The 21,741-nt window shown below is 39.9% G+C and overlaps 1 protein-coding gene across 2 annotated transcripts; it reads right to left on the bottom strand.

Moving 5' to 3' along the window:
• Positions 1-318: 318 nt before the first annotated feature.
• PSAT1 (phosphoserine aminotransferase 1) lies at positions 319-21,475 on the bottom strand. 2 transcript variants are annotated; one of them, XM_033086290.2, is made up of 9 exons: positions 18,830-21,475; positions 15,875-15,935; positions 14,976-15,045; positions 13,676-13,881; positions 12,102-12,274; positions 10,906-11,075; positions 7,135-7,263; positions 2,792-2,929; positions 319-2,195 (listed from the first exon to the last, which is right to left on the bottom strand). In XM_033086290.2, the coding sequence occupies exons 3-9, from the start codon at positions 15,041-15,043 to the stop codon at positions 2,090-2,092; spliced, it is 990 nt and encodes a 329-aa protein (XP_032942181.1). In that variant the 5' UTR covers positions 15,044-15,045; positions 15,875-15,935; positions 18,830-21,475; the 3' UTR covers positions 319-2,089. The 2 variants fall into 2 exon arrangements, with proteins under 2 accessions (XP_032942181.1, XP_032942179.1); XM_033086288.2 differs by lacking the exon at positions 18,830-21,475 and adding an exon at positions 18,036-18,212.
• Positions 21,476-21,741: the final 266 nt, after the last annotated feature.

Below are 21,741 nucleotides of genomic sequence, written 5' to 3'. Positions count from 1 at the left end.
TACCCTCACTTGATATTCAGTCAACCATGGTCTGCCTAATGCAGTCTTCAATCTGTATTTTAATTCTACATTCTTTTTGCCTTACTGGGTTAAATAAACAATTGAGAAGATGCTAGGCACAATTCAGAAGCAGCAAGAGGTTCCTTGTTGGACTCATTAATCAGCTACACAAATCAGTGCAATTTTTTTTGTAAACACACACAAAAGCATGCTTGCTAAGATGAATGCAAGGCTATTATAAAATAGAAAGGTTGGCTATTTTTTTGAAAGAGATAAGCAGAGCTACAGTTGAAAGCAAGTACACAAAACTCAGAAAAATAAATTTATAAAGTTAAAAAGTTTAATATGGAATCCAAATTAGATATTCATAATAGGTAGAGCAAAAAGGGTTCTTTAAGCATTCATAATAATACTTTTGTTTCCATGGTTCCTATAGGAAAGACTCTTATTGGAAAGAAATAAAACATACATGAGGGAAGCTTGCTTTCTAGGGAAAAGGAATATACTAGAATCTAAAATCCTAACACACGTCTTGATTTTCCTCCTGAACATGACAGAATCAAAAAGTTTCAAACACAATGGTACTTCACATCATATCATGATTAAATTTTATTTTTTTTCACATAATTTAGTTACTTTGAGTTACACTAAGTTGACAAAAATCACCAAACAGTAGTCTTAAAATGATTTTTCAGATAAGAATGTAACTCAATCCCAGCACCTTCTTGCTCTGAGGTTCCATCAAGGGAACAGTACACCATTATTAATAAATTGTTACCACTGCACTGATGCTACACAAAAATTAAAAAAAAAAAAAGAAATCCCCATTGTGTGCCAAAGAGTTTAGTCTGAAACCAGCTGTAGTAATGCTAAACATTCTGACAGTAGCTGATAGCTTCTACACAAGTTAAAATAGGAGATTAAGCCACAAGCTGAGGAAAAAAAGCAACTCAAGGATTCTGTAACAGGAGATCTTCTGAAGATCTTTGCATAACCACAGTGACCTCTCTAGCCCAAACCATCAAAGTCTGCAATAAGCTAGAAGGACCAAGTGAGAAAGTGAGACCAAAAGTACACTGCAGTGTCAGGAAAAGGCAGAGAAGACTATTATTTACTCCAGTTGGACCAAGTTCCAGGTATAAAAGGCTACAGAACTGAAATAATGAAAAGGTAGAACAAATACTGGAGCAAGTAGAGAGGAAAAACACTAAAGAAACACCAGACAAAGAAGTCTGCTGCACTGTGGACTCAAAGTCAGTGCAGAGAAAGTCACAGGCCCACTGAGTGGAATACAGCAATCCAGTCTAGCACAAGGTTAACAATGAAGAAGCAAATTTTTTGCAGCAGCAAATATGCATGCTCCACAATAAGACTATAAGATTAATAACCTAGGAGTTTAATATACAAAATGCATATAGAAATAAAAAAATCTTAGAAATTGATTTAATCAGACTTATGAATCTTAGCTTTTAACTAATAAATGTTAATGGGGAGAAAAGCCCAGTCCTGCAGGCTTTAACCACAATTGCTTGCAATGGTTATGATAGTATTCTAGCATTGGAGCAGTAGTCTGAAGGCTGGATCCTCAAGTTAGGAATGCTGGTGTTAACTCCTAAATACTGCTGGTGCTACACTGTTGGAATGCACCGCATAAGCCAACTAGATGTCCCTAGAAACCATGTTAGTTTACCTCATTATGCAGTCAAAGAGTATTTGTAAAACATAACAGAGTTTATGACTAATTTTGTTTCTTGAATTTTACTAAAAAGAAGGCATTGCTGAAGTCATTTGTAACTAGAAGTGAGAAACAGACTCAGATCCACAGCATCTTAGAATGTTATTCATGTTTTAACCACACATTTTCAAATTTTGGAATCAATCATGATCAGTCTGAGGATCCTCAACTTCAGCAAAGCCAAAATTTCCACATCATTGCAAGACTGGGCCTCTGTCCCATTCAGTTAATTAAAATTGCTACAGGAACAAAAAGAAAAAACTTGTGCGCTACAGCCGTGCAGTACCACAGCAACGCTAAAACCCTTCAGCTTTTATTTCATTGATATGCATCATGGCTCTAACCCATGAGCATTTATGACTGATGCGTCTGCATGAAGGTTCTCATGAATGCTGCAAGCTTCTGAACATCTTCTACAGTCACCGCATTATATAAAGAGGCACGGATTCCTCCCACAGACCTGAATTGAAAATAGAAGGGTAGGAAAAAAAGGAACCATAAAAAATTTATGTATTTTAAAAAAGATAATAGTAACAGTCACAGACATTTAAATCTATTTCTACTCTAAAATGATAAAACTCACATTTATGTGCATGAGAATATTTAATTCTTCAAGGCAGGCTTGCAATCTAGAGAAGCTCAGTATTTGTTAGTTATTTACAGCTCCAAAGCTGTAGCCCAATGACAACAAAAATCCTACAAACACTACTGAAAGAACTCTTGCGACCAGGTAGACAAGCCACCTTGAGAGGCCTTATAACACTGATACAATCTGACCTCAAAATATATCTTCTTTGGCATCCACACTGAGACAGATTTGCAGCAGAAAGCAGTATCAAGGATAAAGCTCTCTGAAGCCCACCACTTCCCCTAAGTAGTAGCTGAGCCACCAGCAATCTCTGATTACAATGTCTAGAATGCTATTCTCAAGCGTTGCCAAACCAGTATGAAGAACAGCTCACTCATGAGAAAGGCTGGTAAGTCAATGCACAATGCCTGATGCTGTAGTAATAGTTTATTCTGCACAGGACAGAGATTCACTTGACTAATACTTACCGATGTCCCTTCAGAGATATCATGTTAAGTTCCACAGCCTTCTCAAGAAATTTCTTTTCAAGGGCTTCATCACCCTTGACACTGCCAATGCGGAAAGGTACATTCATTCTGCTTCGGTTCTTTCTCTCCACTGGACATCTAGAAAGGTTGTAGAATGTAATGCTTAACTCACTTTGTGCTAAAATTATATTTCAGTTATATGCACTTTGAGAAAATGAATAATCACATCTGTTCGTCCTTCAAAGTCAATCCTTCATAATCAAAATTGTCATTACTTTCTGGGAAAGAAAGTAACCTTTCTTTCTTAACCAAGTATACCAATGGAAGTAGTAAAGTGGAAGGCTTATTAACCCTTCCTGACATACTCAGAATTGTGCAAGAGAAACAGACATGAGGCTTGTATGCAGACCAAATTAAAGGGAAAAGAAAGAAAAATAAAGAAAACAGTTACTTTAGGATAGGTGAGGTAATTACAGGGAAATTTGACTAAGTCTAAAGCAGTGTCTTCTCTTCCTCTTCAAAGACTGACACTTCTCAACTAGCAAAAGTGCTACCAGAATTACACTCAGCTAAACAGAATTCAAGGAAGTATAAGAACAGAAGATGAGTAAATTTTCATAGATATTAGAAACTTCTGTTAGTGACTTCAGTCTATCTTCTATATTAGCATTACTCAGAATCATGAAGTAGAGAAGAAGCATCTCTAGAATAAATCATGCATATATGGCCACAACATTACATGAGATGCATCACAGCTCCTTAATATCTTAAAATCCCATTTACAGTAATTTCACAAATACAAGCCGCAGCAATTTGACAAAAATTTTGGTGGAAACCCGGAAGTGCGGCTAATAGTCGGGGGCGGCTAATATGTGAATAATTTTCTGACATTTACAATCCCAGACGTGCCAGCCAGGGCGCCGAGCCAAGCACCTGCCAGTAAAAGCCGGCATTCTGCGATTGTTACAGTGTTACTGTGTTGCCCTGGCTCCCTGCAGGCAGCACGGGGGGCGGGGAGAGAGGTGGGAGAGCTCTCTTTCCTCCTCTGCCGCAGCCCAGGGGAGAGACGGGTGGGGGGGCTGCGCCGTCATTGCCGTGGCTCGGGGAGCCCACGGGGGCCCTGCACCGCCATTGCCGCGGCTCGGGGAGCCAAGGGGGGCCCTGCGCCGTCATTGCCGCGGCTCGGGAGCCAACGGGGGCCCTGCGCCGCCATTGCCGCGGCCCAGGGAGGAGGGCGGGGGGCGCGCCGCCATTGCCGCAGCCCGGGGAGTGGGGGGGGGGCCGCGCCGTCATTGACACGGCCCGGGGAGGACGGGGTGGGGGGCACGCCATCATTGCCGCGGCCCAGGGAGCTGACGAGGGTCCTGCGCAAGCCATTGCCACGGCCGGGGGCGGGGGGGGGGGGGGGAGAGTGCACACCGCCATTGCCGCGGCTCGGGGAGGAGGCGGGGTGCTTTGTCCGCGCCCGCCGCTGGCGCCACGGGCGCGGGAAAGCTCCGTCCCTGCCCGCCGCCGGCGCCACGGGCGCGGGAAAGCTCTGTCCCCGCCCGCCGCCGCTGCCGTAGGAGCGGGGGAAGCTCCGTCCCTGCCTGCCACCGAGGGGCAGCGCCGACCTGGGGTGACCGAGCCCAGTGGCAGCGGCGGCCGGCCCCAAGCGGCAGCACTGGGCTGGGCCACCTGGCCCTGTCGGCAGCCCCTAGCGGGCCGAACCTGCACAGCCTTAGCTCAGCCAGTAAACCCCACCCTCCGGCGGTTCTGTTACTAATTGCACGCGAGTCCTGGCTGCGAACGACAGAGTGGCTTATATTCGGGTGCGGCTTATTTATGGACAAAACCCGAAATATTTGCCAACACCCAGAGATGTGGCTTATACTCAGTGCAGCTTGTATTCGTGAATTTACTGTAATCTGAAGTGGAAAATTCAAGATATGTGCAATTTCTCTTCAACTCTTTTGTGAGGGTAAGAAAATATGGGGGAGGAAGAGAAGATTTAAGTATCTTTTTTTAGTGTTTCTACTTATAAAGGAGATATGAAGTCTTCAGATTTATCTTTTTCTAAGGCTGTGATGTAGATTCTTGCAGGCATTCAGTCTAAATGATTTTCATAATAAACTGCATGTGAATTTCATACCTATTATTATGTTATTTGGGAAAGAATGAGCATTATTCTTTTCAGTTCCTCTCTTGTTCCTTTGTCCAGATAGCACCAAAAAAAAAGAAAAAAAGTGCTATCATAACACCTACCTGTGCAAATCTTCTACTACAGGTTCAACCAAGAAAAAAATGTTCAAAAAAGCCTATGCATCTAAGAACTCCCATATCTGAATTCCTGTGGCCATGCTTTAGTTTTCAGAATAGCCAGTTGCTACTAGGCAATCTGATGTAACTCAGTGCATAGACGTTGAAAAACAAACTACAAATAGCACAGAGCACTTCATGGACGAAAGGTTCCATTTGCTAAATGGTTTGCCACATGGCTTACTCAGGGAAGCATGCCACAGATTAAAGTACCATGTTACAGCTGGGAAGGCAGCTTCAAATTAAGTCTTCTTTTTAGTTATAGATACAATTAAAAAATTCTCAGTCTTAACTCTATTGCTTAGGAAGCTGCATACAGCTCACTTAGTGAAGCTCGTTCTGCTTTCCCAACTGACTATTTACCATCCAATTTGCATTGCATTTCCCACTCATTGCCTTACAGACCAACTTGCCAGATACAGATTTCTGTTTGTCACAAAATGTTTTTTTCAAGGTTTTGTTTGCCTTCTGACATTTACGAAAAACCCCAGGAGTTCCCTGGAGTAGGATCATAATCCTGATCATGGTGATGCTAAAGGTAAAGCTGTTCTCATTAGTAATTTCACAATTATAAGCCGCACCATTTTGACTAAAATTTTGCTCCCACCCCAGAAATGCGGCTTACACTCAGGAGCAGCTAATACGTGAAAAATTTTCTGAAATTTCCAACCCCGGAAGTGCAGCCGAGGTGCCGAGCCAAGCACCTGCCAGTAAAACCCAGGATTGTGTGATTGTTACAAATTGGTTTCTCTGTTGCGCGGTGGGTGGAAGCGGGCTCTGTGCCGCCAGCACGGTGTGGGGGAAGGCAGGGGGCTCCCTCCTTCAGGCAGCGCAGCCCGGGGGAGTGGCAGGCTCTCGTCCCCGCCTGCTGCTGCAGGAGCTGGGGGGCTCCTTCCCTTTCTGCCGCCGCTGCCGTGGGTGCTGGTGGGCTCCATCCCCGCCTGCCACCACGGGGCAGCGCTGGGCTGGAGCGAGCGAGCCCAGCAGCAGTGGCAGCCAGCCCCGAGCGGTCCCACCGAGTGGCAGCCCCGAGCGGGCCGAGCCCGCACAGCCTTAGCCGAGCCAGTAAACCCCGCAATCCTGTTACTATTTGGCAACTTTGTTGCACGCAGGTCCTCGTTGTGAATGACAGAGCGGCTTATAATCAGGTGTGGCTTGTGTATGGACAAAGAATGAAATGTTGCTGACACTCACAGATGCGACTTATAGTCAGTGCAGCTTGTAATCATGAATTACTCTAAAAGGATAAGAAGAATGCATTAAATATTATGATGAAACTTTATCCCTGTCAATTATGATCGCAGACAGCTTTAATTTAAAATCCAGATTTAATTTACTCTCTTCTAACTTTGACTTGAAGTAAATTAGGTCCCTACACTGTTGCTTTTACACTGGAGGTGACAGAAAATATTTTGCAGGTTCATAGTCAATTAGTAGTCTGAGCTTGGCAAATATTAAAATTATTATAATATCAGTTCTTAACCACGTATAGGTCCTGTGAGCTCAAAAATACCTTGCAACTCCACCTAGAAGTCAAGAGGGTTAAATCTGCTTTGGAAAGCCAGCAAAAATAACTGAAGAAAATAAACTGTACATAAAGTACATAAAAAAAATGTATTCCATTTTGAGGTCTGATCTTTCTATTTTATTTCAGGAGTTGTTTCAGAACTTAGCATAATTAGCTAATAAAAACGCTCTGCTTGACAGAGGCAATTTTCTGTTTTTTGGCATATATTTCCCCAAGAGATTCAGTAAGCATACAATTCAGAATCTGCATATCTGTTTTTTGTATACTCTTCTCCCACACTCCTGCTTTATTAAGTTTAGAATATGTTTTTAGTAGGGTTCACTACTGATATATACAAGATAAATTGAAATAACTTCCTACTGGAGTGAGACTTATCCTTGGACAGTTACAAAGTGAAGGGTTTGCACAAATAGTATCTCTATGAGTCCTCAAAAAAAGTAACTTCAAAAAGACAAAGTTAAGAATGTTTGGTTATGTAGCAAATATTGAAGCAAAGGGGAAAAGTATAGCAACTTACGCATAAAATCCATTAGATTTGTCTATAATATCATAAATCATCCGTGACTTGATTAAACTAAGTTTATCCATAGCTGCAGCTCCACCATTATTCTTTATCCATTCCAGTACCAATCCCATTATATAAATACTGCAAAAGAAAAGAACATTTTTCAGTGAAATTATTCAAACAGGAAAAGCATAAGTCTTGTCTAACAGTTTACAAAATGTTTCAGCAACAAAACGCCAAGTTTGATTTAAGGGTACTTAAGATTTACAAATCAAAATATTGACTATTTTACAAGTTATGACAACTCTAAACAGATATTGTTTTCTAGACACAAAAAATATCCTGAAATTCAAGTTTCAAGTTCCACTCATATCTGTTGTACCCAGCTCAATCCCTTGTACCACACAAGGACATGTTCTGCAGGCTTCCTGCAGCCCTGCAGGGCTCCCAGAGACATCCCAAGACATGCTGCATGCACTGCCAATTCATTGCCCACACAGTTGCCTGTCAAGTCCTAGCTAGAAGGACTACACAGTTGCCTAGAAGGAGTCAGATTTATAAAAAAAGTTAATGGCATTTGCCCTGTGCAGCTGCTCTTGTAAAAATACAGGAGTAAATCTCAAATACATGTACATTAATATGCCAGAAATTTAATCATGTTTTCACAAACATTAAAAATAAGAACTCTAATCCCATTTCAGTCTGCAAAGACCTTTTGCTGACCTGAACAGTGAAGTTTGGTGAAACAAATTACCATGTATCACACTTAATTATTTGTTACCAGTCAAGTTCTTAGTAGAGATCTGGAAGCCTACTGGCATGGCATGGCTTGAGACCAAGAATTTCAATGCTAGTTACTAAGTGCAACATAAAAAAATCCTTGAGGTCTTTTGCCTTTGTGCTTTTGCTACAAAACTCAGCTTGTTCAAGTTCAGACATTTCCCACGACTACAACAATTTACATAAAAACCTGCTCACAAGTTTTTATGGCCTATATCCAACAAGTTCATTCTTATGAATCCCTTCATTATTGATTCCAAGGGAGTGCTCAGAGAACATTACCCTACAAGTTTCCCTAACACATATCTAGCAGAGGCTGTTTTAAATTTTGCTGCTTTTTATTTCTAAAGGGATGCCAGTACCAGATCCTTGAACACCTCAGAAAGGCTACAGAATAACAAAAGGCTGCCATTTATAGGAAGTACCTGACAGCTCTGAGAGCACAATCTTGTCACATTTATGACAGCACACCATTAACTGCTCCAGTGTAAACGATTTAAGTGAAGTATAGACTGTGCCCTTGGCAAATATACAGGGCCACATTCACCTCTTGCCCTCACTTCCTTGAGCAAAACTTTTTGGATAAGTGAACTCTTAGAAGCCAGCCTTAGAACCACTCACAAAAACCCAGACAGCTGAAACCTTTTATACTTCTTTTACACCAATCAAAATAATGTTTCTGGAACAATTTTAAGTGCAAAATGCATTTCAGAGCTTGCAAATGAGATTTTTATAGCAAATTCATTGTTAATTTTAGCTCATTTAGATTAGGGTCAAAGAGTCAACTATGTTATGCCATGAGGTTAAAGCCATGGGTATCATCTTAATTTAATTTAACGTCTTGCTGAAGTAGCTTTTGCAAATTCAGTTAATATTTCCTGCCTGTTTGCCAGCAAACCACTAACAAGTACAAGGAAAAGACCAGAGAAAAAGAGAACTAAGAAGCTTTGCCAGTTCCTTAAACTGGAACAGGCAGTTAGGGCCAAGCCAAACAGATGTGCATCCTGCCAACATTTCAGTCTGTTACATTCTGGAGTGTACTCCAATGTGAGTCTGTAGCATGAAGTGAAATCCAGCAAGACAGTGATGAGAAAGGAGAAAGACTGTTAGTTCAACTTTATGTTCAGTTCCCTTAATCATCCACTACTCTGTTAAGGTTACTGTCAGATACTGAGTAACAGCTAAAGCAGCACTTTCTTTTCAGAAGTTCTTTGCAATGGCTAAAAAAAGGTTGCAGAATTTTATTTGTTTTGCTTTTCAAAAATCAGAGGAACTACACTGTGTCCAAGTACTGAGATTAAGTAGAACTTCAGTTTTTCAAATGGAAATAGCTTTGTACTTGGAAAACATGAATGGCTGGATTTAAAACCTGGCATATTCAATTATACAGTGTCCAAAAACACTATGTGTGACTTGGCAGTCAGGCAAATAATTGATCATGAAATAGAGGTTTCATCAAGCGCTGCAAAAGAAAGACATACATACTGCCTATGTTACAAAGCTACACTAAGCAGACCAAAATCTAGAAACACTGTATAGCTAATTCTTACTGGGGGTACCTGGCCAACAGGGCAGACAGGCTGCCAGTAAGAATACATAATTACAGCACTAAATACTGTACAGTAAGCACACAACTCAGGGGAATAAATTCTGCACTGTAAAATCTGGCACAACAAATGCTCACAAGATTTACTGTTCTGTTGATAAAGATAGCTGTTCCTATGTCATTGCAACAGTACATTCTGCAGTGACAATCAGCAAATATAGAGATACTTAAATTCAGTAAAATTTTAAGTTACACTATTGCAATGATGGAATTAAGGTTATATTACAGGGTTTGTATCACTGAACTTTAGGCCCGTACAGTATATTTAGTATGCGTCAAAGATCATTAGGCAACCTAACTTTGCAATTCTGGAACGTGCAAACAAGCTATAAGAGCTGAGACTAAACAGCAGTATAAGATTGCATTATCAAGTTATCTGAATGAAAAGAAAATCTTTATTTTCAAGGTAATTTTAAAAGCTTCTGGGAAAAAAAAAAAAAAAGATACCTAGCTTGAAGATCTGTTTTTAAACAACCATTTCAGAGGACACTAGTAGAAAAATTATTCCGTTAAAGATCAGGTAGATAGTATTGGCATAACATCCAAACATTCACCAAAGCAAAGCACCATTGTACTAGTTATCAGAAGCTACAAGATAGTGATTTTTAAAAAAGCAAGTCTGATCTGCTTCTTGCATAACGAAATCATCATGTACATGGTAATTTTTTTATTTTGATTGTTAGCAATGATTATAAAACTAGATCAATTTTATCTTTGGATGCCAAACCAAACACTGAGATGGCAGTCTTAGAATTACGCAAAACTCTACAAGAGAAAAAAGCAAAGCAACTACTAAAATGCCTTTTAAAAAATTTTCTGCAGTTTCATTTCAAAACTAACAGTACTGAAAGATGTAGAAAGAACAAGCTATATTTTTAAAGATTAAAAAATTACTTATTCCTGTAATATATTATTTAAAACTTTATTCACAATAATATTTACCGTTTTCCAGTAAAAAAAGTCAGTGGGGATCTGGAGGTTCAAATGCTGAGAACAATGTCAGGAAGAAGTTAAATTAAACTGTATCTAGGGATCAAGAAGCAAGTTTAAGTGTCAAATTACCTCCTTGCAATGAGAAAAGCATCTGAATTGACTAGAGCTGTGTTTTAACGTTAAACCAGAACTGCATCCTGAAATTTCTACAATAGGGCTATGATATATAATATTTATTGTAAAAGATATGACATCCTCTATATCTGAGTTGCACTAGGCAACGCGAAGCCTACTAGTCACACGGCCAGACACTTCCATGTTTTCACAGGAATCACATGTAACAGTCCAACGCATCAGCGGCTTGAGGGCACATACGCAACTTGGGAAGCTTTTCTAGGTAAGAGCGGCAGATGGCAGTGCAGCAGCTTTCCAAGTAAAGGATACCGGATAGCAGGGTGAGTTACCTGTAGCACGGCGGAGTATTGTACAATGAGTTATTTGCTGCCTGTGTTTTGTAATCCAGCACAATAGGGCATTCCTTCAGTGCAAATCCCAGCAAGTCCTCACGTACTATTACAACAGTAACACCAGCACAGCCAACATTCTTCTGAGCACCAGCGAATATCACACCAAACTTTAAAAGGAAGAAGAAAGAACTTGGTACATGCATTCACTTGTAGATCTTATTACTGAGTAATACCCCAGGCATATTAGTCAACTGAACAGAACTGAAAATGTGTTGAAAATTAGCAAGTTGTAGGTTAAAAGAAGAGTTAGCAGAAGTTCTGATTTCAAAGTGCACTTGTGACTACTCAGTTGAGGAAGATAATCACAACAAATTTCACAACAGTTGGCTAAATGTTTATTTAATAGCTAAAATAATTCTCAAGGCAGCTTTTTGCAATTTCACACTACTCCATGCAAATTTACTAAAAACAAATTCCAACACAGTTCCCAGTATTTTCAACCCATCTGGTATTTCAGAGCAATCATCATAAAATCCACCTGTTCAAAGAGGCAGATCAGCAAAGGCCAGGTTGAATGCACTAACAACTACTCCCTTTTGCTACACACAGGTAAGAGAGGTCAAACATGCTATTTTACTAGTCAGTGACACTTCTACTCATAGTATACTTCACAACCATAGTAACTGTCTGTGTTCTGCCTCTGTACTATCTATGAAACAGACACCATAATCATGAGGCAGAGGAAGTTTTAGGAGCTTAAAAGAGGTTACAGATTTTTCATGTAAGAGGCAGGATTAAAAAAAACTGATTCACAGTACTCTGCTGTAGCTGTACACTATCTACAGACTAAATATGATTTAGAAGATATTCATTTTAGCTGTATTTTCTTTTAGCAGGTATATTCTTCATCAATAAAGTTCATACTGTAGCTAAATAATCTTGGGCAGCCATTACGATGAACAATTTCAGCATAGTTAAGTAGGTTTTTACAAGAAAAAGGAAAACAAATAGACATTGAAACCTTAAACCTGAAATTTCAACACTCCTACCCATCATCAGATACTCAATTAACAAAATATGACCTCCTTAATTTTACTGCTCAGCATCTCTAGCCACCCAGACATTTCAAAGTGTTTCACTATATGCATTAAATTTTGAGAATGCTTTGTGCAGTCCTGTGTCCAAGTGTTTACCTTGGAAACATCCACAGGTTTGGACAGGAAGTTTGATGACATATCACAAACCAAGACTGCTCCTTTGACATCAGGTACAAAGTCAAACTCCACACCATGAACAGTTTCATTGGCACAATAATACACATAAGATGCATCCGGATTAAGATTCCAAGTGCTTGGGTCGGGAATGCCTAAGAGACAAAAAAGAAACCCAGAGGTCACTGGAGACAAGTAATTTTCTTGGAATGCAATTAAACCAAGAACAATTTTGCCATATAGACTATTAATCATGTTGTTACCAGAAAGATAAATGTATCTGCAAAGTGAATACACCAGTCCCAAAATTCTCTGGTAAGCCATCATTAAGTTTGCAAAATCTTTTTATTTTCACCCCTTATTCTTCAAGTTATTTTCATCCAGTTTGCAATTCTGGACTACAAACTACTGCCCTAGGGGCTCGAAACAGCATTTCAGAGGAATTCAGACACCGAGTACAAGAATCCTCCTTCTGCCTTTGGAACCAAATTCTCACTGACAAAGCTCTCTGAAGTTCTGTTTCTATGCAATCCCAGAAGCATTTAAGTTTTGCTCAAGCTGAACAAACAAAGTTACCTACCTTCCTCCCATTTTAAGCTTTGCAACTGATTTACAAAACTAAGATTTCCTCTGTCAACAGGCAAAACACAGGCATGTCCTGACAGCACAGAACAGGTTTGGCATAGAACAAATAGTTGCTCTCCCTTTTATTTTCTCCTCCAAGGCCTGATGGGAGGTGGAGGGAGGGGTGGGAGATGGTGCTATTGCCTCCATCATTATCTACTGCATCTCCTCTTATCTACAGCTATGGAATGATAAATTACAGTCCCCCAGACTGGAAAGTTGTAGGTTTGATTCCTTCCTGTGCCTTACAGAATATAAACTTACTTTACAAGTTAGTGCCCTAATCACTGTTAGTTAATACACTAACTTATATGGGGATATTGGGATATTCTTTGTCTTTCTTGTTGCCACTCTTTTTAGTTCAGGTGTTCAGAGAGAAGTGAGCAAAACCAGCTGAAATAGAAACCAGATCTCATGCATTCCTGCTTAAAGAATTATTTATGTGCATTCAGTGACACATTGGTGGGAAAGATAATAATTTAGGAATCTTTAAAAGCAGGTAACAGAATTCAGGTGTTCCATACCCTGGGTCAACAAGGTTAAAATCTCAGACTTTCTTCTGAATTTTAGAGTAATCTCATTACCGAGTGTACATGAAATTTAAATACCTCACAATATTCCTGGGAGTAGCTTAAGAGCTCAGTTAAATATTAAAAAACACAGAGCCCAGACCATCTACCTATTTAGACACTTGTTTCTTGCCACTTATTTTCTGTCATCTGCTCAGTCCCATTTCACCTTTTTTTTTTTCTGGAGGAAGCTGTTAAGCCACTAATCTCCCAGCAGTGAACAAAGAGAGATGTGACAGACATTCTTTTGAGTGCTGGGCAGTCAACTCTAGTTAACATTCAACAGCCCAATAGCTACATTGGATCCATTTTTAGAGTGAGTCAAAATGCTTAGCACGTAGATAGATACAATCATTGACTTACTTGTATAGGCTCCTAGTTTGGGATGAACAATATTTACTTTGGCATACTTTTCTGCTTCTTTAGCTGCTTTTGCCGACCAGCCTCCAGTAACCACATAATCTGCTTGTCTGCCTTCCTTTAAACCAATAAGATTAAGCGGGACTGCACTGAACTGAGCAGATCCACCTCCTTGAAGGAAAATAACTTTGTAGTTGTCTGGTATATTTCTGCATAAAAGAAATAACCATTTATGTTATTCCCAGGTGACACAGGATGCCTACAACTTGATACTATGCATTTAACTGTGACTGAAGAAGAACACTGTCATTTTAGAAGAGTCTTTGGCTAGAGCTTAGATCAAGTCCCACTAACTTACCTCAGCACTGGTCTTGAGAAATAAATATTTAAGAGTAAATGCTATGAATTTCAGTGATAAAGATTTGCTGGAAAAAAGCTTTCCCTCCCCAACTCTGGCACTGCATTAAACAAACTCACTCCTGAGTAGCTGTACACACAAACTTGAACAATATTCCATCACAATTAATGCTGACTTTTCATTTTATTTATTGATAGCTTCGCGACTATTCTGTCAAGCTGAGAACATCACACCAAAGTGCTTACAGTAGCACTCAGCACTCAGAAGAGACCCTTCAATTTCAAAGTGCAACAGTACACTAAATAGAATGCAGAGCAAGTGCAATAAAGAGTTGCTCATACAATCACAAAAATTACATATTCAAATTATTCATGAAAATTCCTTTGTCAATGATTCTGGCTGTGACTTAGGGTCAAGTGTTTGTGTTACATGATCAACATTATTAACTACTATGAGAACAGTAATTCTAATCCATTATATATTTATTTCAATTTTTTTTTAAAGTATCCTTGTACAAATGGGAAAAGGACTCTTGATCAGTGATTCTAACACTGATCCACAGAGCTTTTGTTAACAAAACAGGACTTATGGACACTGTGCAGATCCCACTTATACCACCAGAGAACTGATTTTTGTTGTTTGCACTTACTTCTTTTAGTTCATGTCCTTTGTGAAGTCTATGAAGGCGACAAAATTCAAAATTTCAAAACAAATGCAGCTAGACATAAAAACCATCTTAAACTAATAAGAACCCTTTGCCACATTCAACAATATAAGCATCAAACAGAAGACCAGTGTCCTCCCCAACGTTATTACTCTACGATGCACAGTATCCACGTATCAAAACCACCAAAGAGATATTTTTAAAAAAAGATCTCCACATTAGACATTACTGATGCAACTAGCACACACATAACATAAAAATAAGCAAAGTAATTCACTTACAGCAATTCACGCATGAGATTTTCAGTTGTATTTAAAATTTTTGTGAAATCTGAGGACCGATGGCTCATTTCTTTGGTGGAATAGAGAGAAGAAATGAAACAAGATGGTAATACATTAATTTTATTTTTAAGTTGTGTTAAGCTTTAAACCTTTTACATCACAGACCCAAAACGTCTGAAGGCTGTCATTCCCAGTTCCTCTCTTTAAGTACAAAAATACTCCTAAATACCCACAGAAGACTTATACCTGCAGTCCAGATACAGGCAAATCCTGTTCATTGACATTTGGCACTCCTAAAACCTTAATACCACTAGGAACAACCACATTTGCAGGTAAAATAAAAAATAGTTTCTAGAAAGGTTTCATTTTCCTCATGGTAAGAACCTTCTCTGCTGCTAATGCTGTAAGAAGTATATAGAAAAGTACAGGAGGTTGTTTTGTTCTCTTGCCTTTAGCAAGGCTTCTTCACACAGTAAAGCTAATTAAACATTAAGGACAATTACACAGTAATTCCTTTTAAATCCATAGACTGTCTTCCATGTGTAAGTGTACAATTTAAACATTAATCTGAATTTTACAGAGAGAGCTGTATGTCCTACTTATAGCAACTAATCAGTTTCATAGATTAATAAAATGCTCACCATCTTGATGCATAAATCTTTAGTGCAACTGGAGCTGAAAAACCAGCCTGCTACCCATATGGCACAGAAGACTTCCTCCTTACTGCAGGAAAGCACTGCCTTCCAAATGGGAAGGGTGCTATACATCTAAATGGTATCTATACACATCTATACAGACACATAAGTATTAGAGATGGAGCCAAAATACCAAGATCAGAATGGCTTATTAAACAATTCAGTTAAACATTGAAATCATGAAAAATGTAATTTAAGTCTTACCAAGAACACTTATACCAAGTCCTTTGTAGTCCACCAATTCCTTTTGTGCTTCTAATAATACCTATCAAAAGAAAAAAAAATTAAAGGAATTTTCCACTATCTGAAGTCTCTGATGCATCATGCCTATGCCAGCTACGTCATACTGCAATAACCTGACACCTGTCAGGTGAGATAAACAGAAGTATAGCCACCCATATAATTCAGTTGTAACTAGAAGCTTAAGGCTTTTCATAAGATAGCAAATGTAAATCATACGCTTGTTGAGGAGACCAAGTTATTATTTCAAATGCTGCATTTCCAGATTTCTGAACTATTTCTAGGAGTTAAATGGAACTCTTAACCCTTACAGAACATCTAATGCTTGTATACACAGTCTTTCCAAGCAAGCATACTATATACCTACTCCTATCACTCCATCCTGGGTCCTTTCACTTGGCTTGGGCAAATAGGACAACCAAAGTATTGAAGAAAACAGCAAGAAATACCATCCTCGGGAACTGAATACCTGAAACTGAGCCAATATGACAGTGACTTGTTTCACAAAACAAAACTCCACACTTTTTGAAGACAAGCCTTTATTTTATTAAGAAAAAAAATTGGCAAAATCTTGAAATAACCAAAAAAGGCAAGTCTCTAAAAGTCCTAGCCAAGCAGTGCTTCAGCCATCCATTTTTAACTGCCTTCTCCCTTAGCTCTTGAGTATCAACAAAGTAGTGTGAGATTCTAACCACTGGATCTGCGGCTTCTGATTTCGGTAAATTCTTGTCTGACAGCCAGAACACTCTTGGCTGCTCCAAAAAGAAGCAGGAGAAGAGAGAGCTGCAGTAACAGTCATCAGACAAATGCTGCATCCATGCACCCTAGGCTCTCACAAGAAACTGCACACTCAGGGCAATTCCAGGAATAAGAACTCTACCTTGCTGACAGGGTATCTGTATGGCCTGTCAACTGTAACAGCTGGCTACCAAAAGGTCAACTAAAAGATTGTGAAGTTTTAACCACCGTGTTTTACAAGCTAACTTACTCATGACAGAGAAGGTAGCTAAAACAAAGTAAGGGAGAACACACACACTATTAGAGTAGTGCTTGCTAAACTGCTCAATAAAACGCAATGCTAGTAACATTATCCATCTCAAAATCTGCTCATGCCTCAAAATAGATATCTGTGATACCCATTATAATCAATCCTTGCTCCACCGACTCCGAGTGCTTTACAGGTAGCATTAGCCCACAACCAAGAGAAACAAACCATCGAGGTGATGCAGCAGTCCACACAAGAGCACTACATTTTCAAGAGGGTAAACAGATTAATAATAGGGAACTCAGCTGTCCCCACTTGCATTCCTCAAACCCTAAATCCAGCTTTCAGCCATCTCTGTCAGAGAGCTGGGTACTGAGGCAGTGCCTGTGAGAGCCCCTTTTGGAATCTAGAGCTCAACACAAAACAACAAATTTCTTTTCAACCTTACCCACAAAGGACATTTCCTCGAGAAAAGAGACAGCAGGGGAAAGAAACCCAAACACATAAAAACAAGAAAGTTGTTCTGCAGCAAATCTGTTTATCTAATGATTTTTTTAAGTAACACATAAAATAACGAAGAATACTAAGAAGGGAACTAAGAAAATAACAACAATAACAAAAATTGCACAGTAGATAACCCTTAAACTGAAAGTCAGGTACATACAGTTCGGCAGAAACCTCCCCTCTCTATATGTAACTGGATAATCCATGGATGCTGATGCAACTTTCCAGACGGTTGAGTGTACACCACATTCACCATAACTTCTTATAAAAAGGCGTCTCAGGGAATTACCATGCCATTTATCAATTGACAAATCTCATAAGCCACAGAGCTATCCTTGTGCACTTAGGTCCTACTTCCCATCCCAAAACTAACACGTAGGGGTTGGCGCCGTATCCCCAGAAGACAAAACCCTAGAGAGTATTCCAAGAACCACACTCGAGCTCGCTTCCAAAAATCCGAGCTTTTCAGGGCAGTTCGTTGGAGAAGGGAAGAAGACAGCAGGTTTCGGCGCTGTGCGGGTAAACGCCCGTAATTGTTATTCAGTAGTTTCCCTCGCTTTGAAGTCGGAATCCCGCGGGAAGCCGGGGCGACGAGGACACCCAGCCCCGCCGTGCCCCAGCCCGGCCCCTACTCACGGAGCGCGGCAGCTTCGCCGGCCCGGCGCCGAAGTTCGCAACCTGCCGCCCGCCCTGCATCACCGCGGTGCTCCTCCTCCTCCTGCTGAGGCCGTGCCGCCACCCCTCCGCTATAAACCCGCGGCCGCAGGGGCTCGGCACCTTCCACCCCTGTCCCGGCCGCCCATTGGCAGCGCGGCCTCGGGGAGGCGGTGTGTGGGCCGGGCGGCGTGAGGGGAGGGCCGGGAGGCGTGAGGGGTGGGCCGGGCCGGGGACCCCACAGCGGCGCGTCCCGCGGGGAGCGCAGCGGGCCCCGGCGGTTGGCCGTACGGACACGCACACGCACACGCACACACACACACGGTGAATGCACGACCTACTATAACTTTTTGCCTGGACGTTTCCCCCACGCGGGAATTGGGATGCTTGTTCCAAAAGCAGTCTGCTTTTGGAACAAGTGAGAACTCAAAAGCAGTGCCCGCAGTTACAGTGAATTTTAGGAGATCGCTCATATTTCATATGAAATCACAAGAGATAATGCACAGAAACTGATGCACAGGAAGTTCCGAGTAAGAGAAAGAACTTAAGTGCGCAAGAACATGCGCTAGAACAAGCTGCCCAGAGAGGTTGCGGAGTGTCCCAAGCTGGAGACACTTAAGAACCACCCAGGTGGGATCCTGTGCCATATATTCTATTACATCCCTGATACAGCTGTGAAGCTGGAGCAGATCACCGGCTGTATCCAACCAGACCGTATCTGTGATTCATCTTGAAATGTGGGTTTATGGTACTCGCATTTTGTGTGAAATACTTACCTTGTAGAGGAGGAAGATCCCTGCCTTCTATAAGCCAAGAAGTGCATGTTGTGCCGTTTCCCCAGAAAGTCTGTTGCAGGTAAATTTGAATTTTAATTTCATCTAAGACAAAACAGGAGAGCTGTAAAACTTGATCACCTTCACATAATGGATAGCATAGCTTGGACTTTGCCAAATCCTAGGCTGATATCCCTGAATACTAAAGCATTCCTTCCCCAGATACTTTCATTCATTGAAAACATGGAGGTAGTACAACTAACTGAGGAAAAGAGACTTTACCTCATTCAGTTTTTTCTGATTGTTTCAGGAAGAGACATTTTGCCCAAGTCAGTTTTCAAGTTTTATTTTAAAGGTAGTAGCAGTAAACCAATTTTGACAAAGTAAGTCATGAAGTATGACTCAGAACAGATGGGTATCACAATCTGATAATTTCCAAGTATCTAGGACAATTCTCATATGTAGCTGTACAAAGCACAGCTCTTGAACTATTAGATTGTGCAGTGTTTCCTGTAACGCTGGCGCTATGTTAGTTGGGTGTTAACTTTGCTTATCACCAATTATCTGTACAGAAATCTGCACTTTTCTAAATAATGGAAGTATCGATGTTCATTATTTTGTGAATACTGAGATGTATATAAGATACCATTTTTCATTACCAATTATTCCACTGAATAATACTGACTACTTAAATTTGTTCCTTTTCCTGTCAAGCAAAAACCACAAAAAGAATTTACAGCCGATCTGGTGCTCAGTTGAAAGATTTTCATGTTAAGGAAGTTATTTTGTTTAAAAAATTGTGAAGAGAAACATTATTGTTAGAGCAAAGATAACTTCATTTCAATTATAGCTACAACTTAAGAAAAACCTACCAAACTTGCTTTTAGACACCAGAAACCACCTCAGTTCTTAAGAGATAATGGGAAACTTCACAGACATCACAGGCTGGATACCTATCTTCAAAACACCAAGGTATTTTTAAAGTATGTCTCACACCACAACACCCAAAACAATTACATTACTTCTAGTTATTAGAATTAGTTATAATTAAATAGAAACCTCTACTGAAATGCTTAGTAACAACAGAGATGTGACTAAAAATGTAATTATTTTTACCAGTATCTCAAGCAGAAATAAGATAAAAAGACACAGGTTTCTCATACCAGCTTTTTCCAGTATTAAATCTAAAGCACCTATGTAGGCCCAGAGAGGCAAACTCCAGTCCGGCTAAGAAAATGGTATCCAAGGAAGTACAGGGAAGTGTAAGCAGTCAGAAATAGTGTAGGCTGGGGATTCAGGTCAGGAAGCTTGCCCACTACTGCAGAAAGTGCTTCAATATCCTAACAGGATCAGTCTTGAATCCTAATTGTGTAGCAAAAACCACAAGGGAAATTAAAACTTTGGAGTTAAAAATGTACTTCAAATGTTGGCACAAAGAGCTATAACACAAAAATAGAAACGAGGCAAGCTGGTGCTGGTATCAGCTGAGAGCACTGGTGTAAATACCAAGTATAGGAACTTTCAGTTCACAGAAGTCTCATCCTGACCAGAAGGGTCAAAAATAGCAGGTCCCACAAGATGAGAGAACAACTCCGCTGAAAGCCTTGTCACCCAGAAGCTTTATAAAATCCTCTTCATACTGTGCCTTGATAGAAAGTATAGAAAATTGGAAAGAATGTATAAACATGAAATTTTTGCTGTGGACAATGGATCATCATGCTCTTGCAGATGGAAAGAATAAAAAGAAACAGTAATAGGTGACATTACAGTTTTGTATGTATTGAATTGAGATTTCTCCTAGTTTAGTGTTTTGCTAACAGCAATTATGATTTAATGTTTTAATTACATCAATTCCATTATGGAATTCTACCAATAGTCATAGTCACCCAATAAAAGCTTTAAAAACCATGACTTCCAGGAATGCCTCTGACTTCTAACATTTGTCATAGAATTTGACCCTTCAAGTGCTAAAATCAGTCCCTGCATATGAACGAGAATCTGCGTAATTAACACAAACGCAAAGAGAGCTGTAATGCATAACTAGAAAAAGAAGACAGGTTAAAACAAAAAGTGTAAAGTTTAAGAGCTTTCAATGAACTTTTATTAGGTTCATTGTGACTTCATGTTATGCTGGACAGCGAAACCTTGATTCACTACTGCTGGAAGAGAATCAGCTTACTCAAGGAGAGCAAATGTACACAAGTTCTCTGTCTGGTACCACGGCTGAAAAACAGACGTCATTATTAAAAGACAAATAATGCTGATAACATAGCAACCTGGCAAATGTTTCAGGAGGCAGCTGGGATGTCTGGTCCAGCAAACTAGTGAGATGAGCAAATTTTGGAGAAACCTTACACTTTGGTGGTTCAAACAAGGGTTTGGGGCTATTTTGTTTTTCAGAGATCGAAGTTCTGAACTGTGAAGAGCAGGTCTTGGGAAGACTAAGTGAAAAGAGAAAAGATTATTGAGCTTTATGAGTAAACAGTAACATGTTCTCTAGCAAATAGCTGGCCTATTGATTTCAGGCTTTTATGTCAAACAAGAACACAGACAATTACGTAAAACATTAACTAACAGCAAGAGAATGAAAGAGTTTTTATTCAGACTCAAGAGTAAAAAACGGTTTCCTAATAATTTAAAACAAAAACATTTTTTTACTTTTTATTAGAATACTGTTAACTATATATAGAAAACGTATGTTTATATGTGTAAAATACTTTTTGTAAATTAGTTTTTAAATTTTCAGAAAAAACCTTGAAACTTCTGACATATTCATGATAGCCTTAAAAAGAGTATTTCTCCCCTAGAAGCTTCAATCCCTTGTCTCTGCCAATTTCAGATCCAACTACAAAGTATGCACCACAGATTCTTTCAGTAAGAGCATAATACCATAGCACCAGTAACATGAAGAATCA

This window comes from Catharus ustulatus, chromosome Z, assembly GCF_009819885.2.
Source record: "Catharus ustulatus isolate bCatUst1 chromosome Z, bCatUst1.pri.v2, whole genome shotgun sequence".
Taxonomy (NCBI): Eukaryota; Metazoa; Chordata; class Aves; order Passeriformes; family Turdidae; genus Catharus; species Catharus ustulatus.
Note: the sequence above shows the minus strand (reverse complement) of the source record. Positions and strands in the feature narration are given on the sequence as shown.

Coding starts and splice junctions, on each gene's coding strand:
- PSAT1 (XM_033086288.2), bottom strand. CDS start 18,095: ATGCAGGGCGGGCGGCAGGTTGCGAACTTCGGCGCCGGGCCGGCGAAG. Junction 15,046..15,874: donor ACTTGGTATAAGTGTTCTTG/GTAAGACTTAAA, acceptor ATTCCACCAAAG/AAATGAGCCATCGGTCCTCA. Junction 2,196..2,791: donor ATATCTCTGAAGGGACATCG/GTAAGTATTAGT, acceptor TTTTCAATTCAG/GTCTGTGGGAGGAATCCGTG.